Genomic DNA, 12,201 nt, shown 5'->3' with positions numbered 1-12,201 from the left:
GGGATTAATGGTGCTGCTTTCAGACACCGCAACAAAGAGGAACAAATAAGCAATAATGAATATGTCAGACCAAGTGTAGGCTATTCAAGATGTAATATAGGCCTATATATGATAATTTGACATTTTATTTTAAACAATCATTTTCAGATGGAGTCCCAGCAGCAAATAGTTTGAAATGGGGGTTTAATGCGGCTCTAGGTGCAGGTTTATGACTGAGGTCTTTTTCATTGCCAGTTAGATTAATTTACACGTGATACCATACCAACCAATGACAAGCCGTAGTTTTCTTCTTATATAAACTTATATAATATAAACCTTAAAGAAGAAAATGAAATGTCTGGAGTATAGAGCCTATGTCACAGCAGGCCAGGTCACCAAGTTCGGTGCAGCATCTGGCTAAACATAAACCTCGGCTCGGGGGGGGAGGGGGGGGGGGGGGGGGGGCGTTTTTCGCGACTTCTGATTCTTTGCGTTTGAACGTTGTTTGGCAGCTAGACTACTTTAAATGTCTTTGTACTTGTAGTTGGTGGGGTTACTTTTCACACGAGCTAGCTGCGAACCTGATGGGGGCGGGGGGGGGGGGGACTTTTGGTTCCGACCCCCTTAACACGTAGGCTACTACAGAATCTCAAATGACATGGTGGGATGGGAGTGGTCTTCACATAGGATGGTTATTATTGTTTAAAGCAGTGGTTCCATAGAGTGGTTGCTGCCAAACTTCTTGGCTCGAGAGCCAAAAGAGTAATTTGATGTCTCCTAGTGAAACTAGAGAAAAATAGCCGATCTACAAGATCTTGTAGATCGGCTATTTTCACTACTTCTTAACAGTACTGTTTTCACCTCTAAAAGGTAATGGATTTTTTTTTAATGGAATTATTTTGAGGGGAAAAAAGTGAACTCGTGATTTTTGGGGGGATTTAAAAAAATAAAATAATGAAAAGCAAAATGTTGGAAACAATAAATAAGGGGTATTTACTCGCGACCCATAACAATAGGCTCTATGCACAGCAGCCATATTGGGAATGAATTGGGCCCCTTCCTTCCTTCACAGGTGTTACCAATAATACTAATTAAGGCTCTGTGGTCTCTTATTTTCAAGGAGCCCCATAACTCTGAGAGTGTACAAATGGAACCAAATGGACCCTCACGGGTCCATTTGGTTCCATTTGTACACTCTCAGAGTTACACACCCACCATAAGGGGCCATTTGGGAATGAAAATGGAGTGTTTCTAGTGAGCCAACATGCACAATATCAGCACCCTGACCAGAATTGAACAGAGCTTCATTAGTATCATTGGTAAAACCTGTGAAGGAAGTAAGAAGAGGCCCAATTTCTTTCCAATATGGCCGCGACCCTCATATTGGTCTCGACCCAGTGTTTGGGAACCAGTGGTTTAAAGGCACACGACGGCGGACGTGGGCTGTTGGCTGACGACTGTGAAAAACGTTTGAAAATCTCTCGTGCAGGGCAGTGTGACGCACATAGAGTAGTAGAAGAGAAAAGCCGTTATTCGTTTAACCTTTGGTTTTACACATCGAGTTGTGGAAGAAGTTAGACCTACTCAGATGTTTTACTTACATAGAAAAAGTAGCTGCTTGTTTACCACAATGTAGGACGGAGGACCGTCCTATATATAGGCCCATTGTAGCCTACTTATAAATACTCAGTGAGTAAGCTAGCTCCTGCATTACTTTACTTTATGAGTAGGCCTACTAAAAGTACCAAAATTGCCATTAAAATATTAGGCCTATTCACCCTAGGCTACCAAACGTAAAAGTAGGCCTCATTGTGCAAAATAGGCATACATTACTACTGCATAAAGGACATCAAATAACCCCGGCCAAATACCACCTCAACACCACAAGATGTCAGTATAACACGCAAGACGGCAAACAGTGGATTCACCGCAAATAAACCGACCAAAAATAATGACAGCTCTCTCTCCAGACCAATAAACAGCAAATTTATTTATGTAAGCCACCAATTGATTGAAATAATTTTGAGTCACACTTTGCCTCCGTGGTAGGTCTGGCATACAGCCTACTTAAATTGCTTCCAAAAATGTCCTAGGCCTATAATGTATAGCCTAATGCATTCTTTAGCCATGACACGTGTGTAGGTCCGCCAACAAAGACAATATCACACTTAACTGTGTGTGTGTGTGAGCCAAATAAAGACACAGTGACAGCTGTGCGTAACAGCGCTGTCTGTGAAACCGGAGACAGCCCTACAACTGGTACAATTCCTCAAATCCCCCAGACAGACCCCTAAACGGTTCACCAGACCACCAGTAGGCTACACAGACAGAATGCCCTGAAACATTGAGAGTGAGAGGTGTAGTGTCTTCTCTCTCCTCCTATGGTTCACCATGGTTGCTTTGTGCGTAAAAGGACACCTTTTTGTAACTGTGCTCTGTTTTGCGCTCCTCGCCGTGCTGGACGCGCAGTATGAGGGCTATAACTTTAGGAATTTCCCAAAAGAAGACCTCATGCCCCTTAATGCCGCCTATGGACTGGCCCTGGACCACTATGAGGCTGGGAACTGGACAGAGTCGATCCGTCATATGGAAGCGAGCTTGCGCTTGCGTAGGCTCCTGAGAGACAGTGTGAGATATTGTGCGCGCCACTGTAATAAGAGTTGTGACGAAGAGGATCGAGCCTCGTCGTTTGAGGGAGACTGGGCCGCGCGGGTTTACAGGAGCGTTCTGACCAAAGCGTCTTGTCTGAAGAAATGTAGGGAACACTTCCCTGCGCTGTCATTGCCTTATCCGAGGGCAGAGGTTTTGGACGACTTTGATAAAAGGTCCCCCTATCGATATCTCTACTTTGCCTACGCCAAGGTATGGAATCAAACAATCAGACTATTATTTTATTTTTTAATTAATTTTTTAATTTGTATATATTTTTTATTATATGGAATTACAATTATTAATTCAATATTTATGCAAGTAAGGCATAAGAAATGGCATGACGACAATGCAGCCTGAGCTTAATCAACCACTGGAATCTGCTATCCTTCATAGACCTCTATTAACATCACTAATGATTTCATCAAGTCCATATCAATAATCTTTATTATCCTTGAAGGGGGAAATTGCCTTGCAACAAGCACACAATTACAAACAATTACAACTCTAAGACAAAAGTAACCAGATCAAAACTCTAGAGTTGCATCATGATCTAAGGCAGTGTTTCTCAACCTTTTTTGGGCCAGTGTCCCTATCCAATATCAAGGTCCTTTACCGCCCCCAACACCTAATTATTAACTATTAACATATAAGCATGCTTATATAATTTAGAAAATATCTTATTGATTTCCAAATATCCCAGGGAGGAAAAAAAAGAAGAAGCCTGTTACGAATATAAGTAGAATTGTATATGGATGTCTTGACATCCCTGTGACAGGCCGTACAGGGCTGTGACAGGGCCTGACATCCCTGTGACAGGGCTGTGACAGTGTGCAAAAAGATGCTACGCACACCAGGTCCTTGTAGTGGTGCTGGCTCACGGCAGGTAAATTGTCAGAAGACAAAAAGTGTCCGCACACACCGTTATAACCAAAGTGCAAATTTATTATAGGACGCAGAGTACAAAGTTACCAACGTTTCGGCACAAATGCCTTCTTCAGGGTATAGCCTGTTACTGTGACAGTAACAGGCCTGGCACAGCCCTGTCACAGGGACACCATGGCCCTGTCACAGAAACTGATCATGATACTGACGTCATCAGTATTATTGTCAGTATCATGTCAGTATCATGGTCAGTCATGGTAGGTATAGATGCAAATGCATAATTGAATGAAATGTCAGTATCAGGGTCAGTATCATGGTCAGAATCATGTCAGTATCATAGTATCATGGTCAGTATCATCACATCAGGGGCACCCTTCGTGGTGCCCGGTGCTTGGACCCGGGCAAGCACCCGGGTCCAAGGAGAAAAAAGTTAGTAGAACCATGGGAGCCAGATTGCTCAGATGCTAAGTTTCCTGTGCTAGGATTCAATCCCATGACCTTGGTCTGAAGTCAAGAGCTCTTCCAACTGAGCTACCCAAGCACACCAAGCTTTGTACATTGACATTCGTGATGGGTCATTCTCCCAAATAAATTAAAGGCATTTGGCTCATGCACTTTACAAGTGGGCTTATTGTCAGCAACAGCCAAGAACACAGGAGTCTATCCCTATTAACAAGCTCAATAGCTCACAGAGTACAATCCTACAAATAGCTGGTCTGCATTTTGAAGAATCTTGAAATTACTTTTACAATTTCTTAATACTTCTGAAAGTTTTAAACACAAATATTTCTTATGGGGCCTTATGACTTTGTATACATTATTATTATTATTATTATTAACTTGAATGACTTTCACTCCATTACATTTAAAAAAGACAAATATTGTGCTTTTGACTCCACTACATTATGAATTACAAATTCCACTTAAGCCCTATTTCAAATATAATGAACATAGATATGATATAGTGAAAATAGCTTATCTACAACCTCACAACACATCGCATTTAGATGTGCTGTGAGCTATTAGATAGATAAGCTATTTTCGCTGTTTTTCCTGGATTTTTGGGCGGTGAAACCGCCCCTATAAGTGAGATTTGGAAAAATGTACAAATACTTTGGCCAGTGAAACCGGCCCTGAAAGTGAAGTTTGGAAATTAGTACAATTATCCTGCGCTGTGATTGGCCAATCACAATCTATTCAGGACTGTGATTGGCCAGTGTCACATGACACATGTGCATAGCCCTATATAAGCAACCATAACTCGAAAAAAAAAAAAACTTGGTTTTTTTCGAGTTATGGTTTCGTCCATCATAAAGAGTGTTTCAATAAATGTATTTATCTTTTGTACATGATTGGTTGACTCCATTCAGTATTGTGATTAGCTAGCAAGACACCGCCCACTTCACACAGGGTGTGATTTTTTCCCCTGATTTATATGAATCAGATTTGAATCACATTCCTAAGTGGTTTGAAATGAGATTCTAATCAGATTTCTGAACACTCGTACACTGAAGCTTGATTCACACTTTGTCATAACAGAAAATAGCAGATGCAAGCATCAGTATTGACGCGTACAGTATATACTTTTCTTTGGTTAAATATTTATTTAAAAAGATTATCCACTTAACCATTTCCACCTTTCAATATACTGTATCGTTGCCTCTTTTGCTGGACAATAGTGGATGCATAATATAAAGGTAATATCAAATACATGAGAGACAGAGACGCTTTATTTGAAAGACAGTCTTTTATTATGATATTATTCTCCATTTAGATGATGGTTGAATCAATATTGATTCCATAACATTGATTCAATATAAAAAATCAACTAAAATGTGCATGTAGATTCCAAGTTAGGGGATGGTTGAATCAACATTGATTTAGAGTCAGTTATGGTTGAAAATCCAACATTTATTCAACATTTGACACAATTAACGCTTTCTGTATAATTTCAATGTTAGGTTTCAACATGGATTCAATATTTCTGCCTAACCATATTTTGGCATCGATTCACTCATATTTCTCTATCTGGGCATCCAGTCCAAAGGATTTTTTTTTACATATACCTTTACAAACCAAATTATTTTCCATATACAGTATACAGTCCAGTGGTTCCCAAACGTTTTCAGCTGAGATACACATTTTCTTTGTGTATCCCTGGGAAAATTGTGAGCTTGTAGATTTGCTATTTTCACTATTTTGTAAAGGTTTTCAATGCCAGGTTGGGAAAAACTGACACAGGCATTATCACTTCATGTCCATAACGAACCTGACATCTACTGTCACAGTGACATCTACTACTATGTGTAGCTAAGCTTCCATTAGCAAAATAAATCTAATAATATAATAATAATAAAATAAATTCCCAGGGAGAGCATTGCGAAGGACTCCAGTTAATGATGAACCCTATATACTTTGTTGACCGTGGTCATTCAGGGGTCCGTACTTGGCCCCTTCCCTTCGCCGAAAAATCTCTTTGCCTCCACAATCCGAATGTTCGCCTATTTTTGCAGAATGTTCACCAATTATTATGACATGCCCAGAGTATAGGGACGCCAGGATTCATGCGGTGACAGTACTTCTGTTTTGTTTTGTCCTCACAGCTAAATGACCTGCAGGCGGCGGTTCCATGTGCCCACACATACCTCCAGAAGAACCCTGGAGACCAGGAGATCAAACAGCTCATAGAACATTACCACACCCAGTATGACCTGGATGGCTACCTCACTGACCTTGAAGCACCAGCATACGAGGTGAGAGAGAGGGCTACGGATGCTGTCACAACCCACAAGGTTTTATAAAAAACACTTACAGTACACCATTTATACTTTGATCAATGGTCCATCCTTGAGGGGTTTCCAGGTGGTCTACGCCCCAGATAAATGATAATTAGCTAGGAACCAATGTACTGTTACAGGTCTGAAACTCTGAGAGTGTACAAAATGGAACCATTTGAACACTGTCAGAGTAATGGGCATCCATGGCCTAAAGCATACCAAAGTGGGGGTCCTTGAAATTAAAAGGATTGTAGATCTGCTATCTTCACCAAATGTTCGCCCCAGAATACTAGGGTCACTAGGGTTCATGTGGTTAAAGGTTGCCTACATCACAATGCCTGTATAGCCTCGATCTCCAGGCTTTTATTTTCCTTCGCGATTTGCTCAAAAAGAAAGCCTGGACCAAGCTGTTGAAATTTCTGGCATAGGAAGTGGGAGTCAACCTTTCATTTCCCCAACCGACCAGAGTGCAGTGGGCGTCGCTCCAAATGTTGTGACATCAGGGCTCTCAATGCTGCACATTGGGGGAGGAGGAGGGGCGCGGAGCGGGGCGGGGGCGGGCGCACAGATCGGTGAACCAATGGGAGCCCACGGATATTATGTCCGGAGATTTTGAATCCGGCCCTCTAGACCAGATATCCGACGCGCTGGGGCAGGCTACAATGGCTGTGAATTACGCCCAAGTTATGGAAAGACTATAGCGGTAGTTTTGACATCACAACGTTCATTCTCTGGACAGTCGCACCAACAAGTTCTCCTGACAGTGTTACTGATTCCGTTTCCTAGATCTCCTTCCTGAATGCAGTGAAACTCATCGGTTCAGAAGACTACAACGGCGGTGTGGAATACATGGAGAAAGCTCTGAGACAATCCCTTGAGGAGCATGCACTGTGTCAGGCCGAATGTGAGGTCACCGCTCGCCTGACGCCAGCCAGCGACCTCTACTCAGTCTTGGCAGGTGAGTATGCACAGTCAGTAAAGCTGTGGTTTTCAAGCTCACGACCTGTCACATCGCAAGACGTGAGTTTGTACATCTGTTATTTTTCACACCAAAGAAATCACCTATCCAATCAAAGCAAATCAATAGGAACACCAGGTTGAAAGTAGTTAAGATGTTTTTAGGGTATAGAATTTGCCTCTCAATTGGGAAATTAGTGTGTTATACTTTTTGTATAGTTATATATACTGTACATAATGTATATTGAAATAATGTGTCGTTGACATAAAATCCTAAGGCACACATGGACTTGTCAGTGTGCCTTGGCACACCGTTTGGGAACCACTGCTCTATGGTGTTCATTCAGACATTTTGTCACTGCCCTGTGTGAATGCTCAGAAATAATATGAGCTTTCTGAGCATAAAGAGGATCTATGCTGTTTCCACAGATGCGTATATTGAAGCGTTAAGGTGCAAGGTGGGATGTGAGGAGAAGCTGACGCCTAATGTTGGTGGCTACTTTGTGGAGAAATTCATAGCCACAATTTACCATTACCTACAATATGCTTATTATAAATGTAAGTATAGCCTACCACTGATAATGAGTGACAGCTAACCCATTCTCTGATATCTATTTATTACTCTTATTAACACTTTCTAATATGCTTTCCAATGCTACCCATAAATACAATACAGCAGTGTTCTTCAATTAGATTGACTGGGGCCCAATTTGGGACACGAGAAAAGACCAAAGACCAACTTCAGTAGAGAAGTAACACATTTTGAGAGCAGAGATAGTTTCATAAACGCTGCAAGAGTGCATTAAGCTTACCGTAGTTATTCTCCATCGCACAATGGTGTTGCTTGTGATAAGAACAACTCTACAAGCTAACAATGCATTGCACTGTAACACATTTTGTTATGCATTTGGCATTAGTGTATAAAAGTAGCAGGTAGAACAATCATGTGTGTTGTGTGTCTCTCTGACAGCAAATCAAGGTAGCAGTGCAGTTCCCTGTGCCTCCAGCTACCAGCTCTTTGAACCCGAGGACCAGGTCATGACTAAAAACCTACAGTACTACCAGGCCTATGAGCAACAGTGGGGTCTAAATCCAACCCACTTCAAACCCAGAACGGTAAGAGGACAGTACCGCTGTCTATTCCAAAACCATACCCTTGGTATTATGTACACATATGAATAGGTCTATCTATTATTTAGCAGTGTACTGTATAGTCAGTATCATGGCAGTATCATGGCACTATCATGGTAAGTTCAAAAGAATAAAAGTCAACACAGTTGGACTTCATCAGGTCCCCCTGATGAAGGCCAACTGTATGCCAGTATCATGTCAGTATCATGGTCAGTTGCATTGTGTCATGTGTCAGGCCTGTTACTGGCTAAAGGGACCTTTTCTAAAAGATTTTGAGAATAAATGATGGAGACAGAAATTAGGCTACATGATAATTACCTGAGGTGATTGAACAGTGATGTGAACTGTGAATGTAATGTCATACACTGGTTATTTATTTGTGTCTATTTAAATAGGAGGCTGTTAAGTACTACAACCAGACTACCACATTGAGACAGATGCTAGCGTTTGCTGAAAGCTACTTACTTATGGATGACGAGGTAAGAGAACACATTGGACTGTTGAAGACAGTTTATGTAAACTGGTGTGAATGAAGAATGCTAATATTAGTACCGATACTTGATCCAACTACCGATAGTGTTTGTTTGTTTATTGAGTTTCATTGCAATGTATTATTGATTGTCATTTATATAATTCATCTTTACCTCCACTTTGTTTACTAAGTATAAATGTGTCCTCTGTAACATCTCATTGATCTAGGTAGATCTGTTCACAATATTTCACATTATTGTAATCAGCTCTACCTAGATCAATCATATCACCAAAGACATATCTTTACACATAACTAAAAAATGGAGATTCATGAAGAATTCAGTGGCTTGCTTAACATGTTGATGTTTGTTAATCGAAAAATTCAGAGATCAGTCACCAAAAGACCTAAAATGTATGATGTAAAATCATTGTACGAGAGTTGAACCAGTTAAACATTTGGAGCAGTTGAACAAGCATTCTATTTCCTCATTGAAATCTATCCGAACCTAACTGATGAAGGCTGGATAGCCGAAACATTTGTCATCTTGTCAATTTGAGGCCTATCGAACCATACAAAATATGGACTTTTATTTCTGAGTGCGACTCTCCAAACCAAAATCACAATTTTCAATCACAATCATCTTACCAGTGGAGCATGCACCATACAATTTGAGCAAAAATATATAATGATAATCCCCAAATAGCAGCTACAAATCATGTTTGACAAAATACCTTGTTTGGATGTTTTCCAGGATTTCTTTGGTCCAGAGGAAGCTGCAATGGGGGCCGCAGAGTCACCCGATGTTGAGTTTGAGGGTCCAGGAGACTACGAAGAGTCCATCTACGCTAAGTGGTCACAGCCGAAGGGCAAAGGAGACACTGCGGATGCACGAATGACAGCAAGGGGACCTTAAACTAATTCATGTGAAACTGTAGAGAGGCATTAGCCTACACCAAAAAAAGAAGAAGAAAGAAGTATGCTTCTTGAACAGAATCCGCAGTTGGTGTAAATGTCATGATTTCTGGAAAGAGATTTTGTGGTTGAGTTTTTCAAATGTATTTGGCTCTGTGCATTTTCCAGATGGTGCCAAGGTGGCATTCCCATTTCCTGTTCCGGAAACACATGTGAAGGTGTTGTGTGTTTCCAGGTCAAATCTGCAGCTGATCCAATCAAATGAAGCTATGAAAATAGCTTCATTTGAGCAGGAAATGGGAACTGCTGTCATGCACTGCGCCTATTTGAGCATTACAAACCAATTGCCAATGAGCTCCACTGATTTGGAGTGATGGCAGACATCTCTATGGTTGGGGGACATCTCCAAATCATGTTGAAACTATCCGGATAGATTGCAGTCCTAATGAGAGGATAAATATTCTCTCTCTTTTGTGTGAATGTCAGTGTTTGATTTGCCCCATCACCGATGGGGATATGTTTTATCCCTGCTTCTGATCGGACTTAATTAAATACATGCTGTATTTAATTAGACTGTATGATTCTGTTCAGACTTAATACATGCTGTATTAAATTAGACGGTCTGATACGTTGCATATTTATGTTTGATAATATCAGAATTTAAAGTCATACTGTGTAAATCTTTCAATTAAACAAGTCCTTATCTTTTATATTATCTGTCACTGGTATATTCATCACAATAACCATTCCACATAAATGTGTGTTTTAACAACTTCCTATAGAAAACAAGCAAAAGGGGAGCACATCAATATTCCTGAGGTGCTGACCACAATGTATAAAACTTTAAATGAAGATGAAGAGGCCACAATGCAAATATACGTTTCCACCAGACAAAGGTTTTTTTTCAGGGTTTGTCAACTTCCCTAAAAACTATTTTTAGTTGCGTCTTTCCCTGATATTTGCACAAAAATGAAGTAGGCACCATAAATGTATTTATATATGTATTTATTATAAAGTTAATACTGTTGCTGACAACGTTAGAGATGTGGTTTTGTTTTGAACTGGGAATCACAGTTTTAACTGAGAGACCATAGCTGGATGCTGTATGGAGCTACCTACGGTGTCGCCAAACAGACATACTGTAATGAAGGTTACACAGTATGGCTTTAAGTGTTGATCTGGATGTTAGCCTTCAAAACAAGGTGTAGTTGTGGGACTAATTTAGTGGGGTTTGTACTGGCGAATGGTGATCCTGGGGACACCAAGAGAATATCTTCCAATTTCACTTGTTTATCCTGTATGAGTTCCCTCTCCTGATGGGACAAAAAATCAGTATCCCAACCTGAAAATATGCTATTTACTGAAGAGCTGGAGAGATGAGAGACTACTGTCACTGAACAGGCAATCTCAATGATTGCTATCAGAATATAGAAAAAAACCCTAATAGCACCTTTAAGTTATAACCCACTCCGTTGTACAGCTAAATACCATCTACTTACTAGGATTATGAACAGCGACTCATTTCCATTGGTATCTATTTTCAATGACACAAAGAGGCAAGAATTTCACATTTTAATTTTAATTCTCACACTTTTGTTTAAATATTTTCTCCTCTCGGTCCATAGATTTCATGGTTTAAAAAAATAAAATTACGCCAATCATAATGTTACGCACATGGTACCAGAGCTATGGCCCAAGTATGCAACTGTACAAAGCTTTACAACGTCATTTGCTTCAGAATTTGCAAACAAGCTAACTGTTAACATGTGAAAACCGTATTTCTCAGTAATAGTCAATTCCCAATAATCAATCAATAACCTCAGATCATGTTTCATCTCAGTGTGTACATACACAATGGCAATACAATTGACAAATCAAATGGTTGTAACCACTTTAAACCCCCTATTCTTAGTAAAACGGACCTGAGTTGCATCTGTACTTGAACCGCTTTTGTCCGTCTACACAAAATCTCTTTGCTAAAAATAGCTGATCTACAATTTTTGGTAGATCTGCTATTTTTGCTAATTATTATTATTATAATCATTTATTTGGTCATAAATCTCTGCCAAAATATTAGGCTACAGTTAATTAATTGGTTAACTGTGAACATGTTTGCAAAGTAATGACATTAGAAAATGTAGGCTGTAGGGATGGGTACATTTAAATAAAGTACAGTGGTATTTCCTGGCTTTCAATCCAATCTGAATATTTATATTCATATCTGCTTAAAGCATACAGGACAGTTTTATTCTATGTACAATACACATGGATGTGCATATTTCACATTTTACACTCACTGTTGGAGCATCGCTAAGCCTGCCAATAATACACATTATGTGCTTGGGTTCAAGTTGATTAAAAAAACAATAATTCAGGGATAGAATAACCATTCAGAATGGACAGACTGACACATGCAGCATTTGGTAAAAATAATAATAA

General features: G+C 40.0%; 1 protein-coding gene across 1 annotated transcript; it reads left to right on the top strand.

Moving 5' to 3' along the window:
- The first annotated feature begins 2,369 nt into the window (after positions 1-2,369).
- Positions 2,370-10,206, top strand: LOC308105377 (endoplasmic reticulum protein SC65-like). Its single transcript, XM_080456058.1, has 7 exons — positions 2,370-2,841; positions 6,117-6,266; positions 7,077-7,248; positions 7,677-7,805; positions 8,218-8,363; positions 8,774-8,857; positions 9,602-10,206. Exons 1-7 carry the CDS (start codon positions 2,371-2,373, stop codon positions 9,761-9,763), a joined length of 1,314 nt encoding a protein of 437 aa, XP_080312184.1. The 5' UTR covers position 2,370; the 3' UTR covers positions 9,764-10,206.
- The last annotated feature ends 1,995 nt before the right edge of the window (positions 10,207-12,201 follow it).

Source organism: Gymnoscopelus braueri (genome assembly GCF_963280865.1).
Source record: "Gymnoscopelus braueri genome assembly, chromosome: 17".
Taxonomy (NCBI): Eukaryota; Metazoa; Chordata; class Actinopteri; order Myctophiformes; family Myctophidae; genus Gymnoscopelus; species Gymnoscopelus braueri.
Note: the sequence above shows the minus strand (reverse complement) of the source record. Positions and strands in the feature narration are given on the sequence as shown.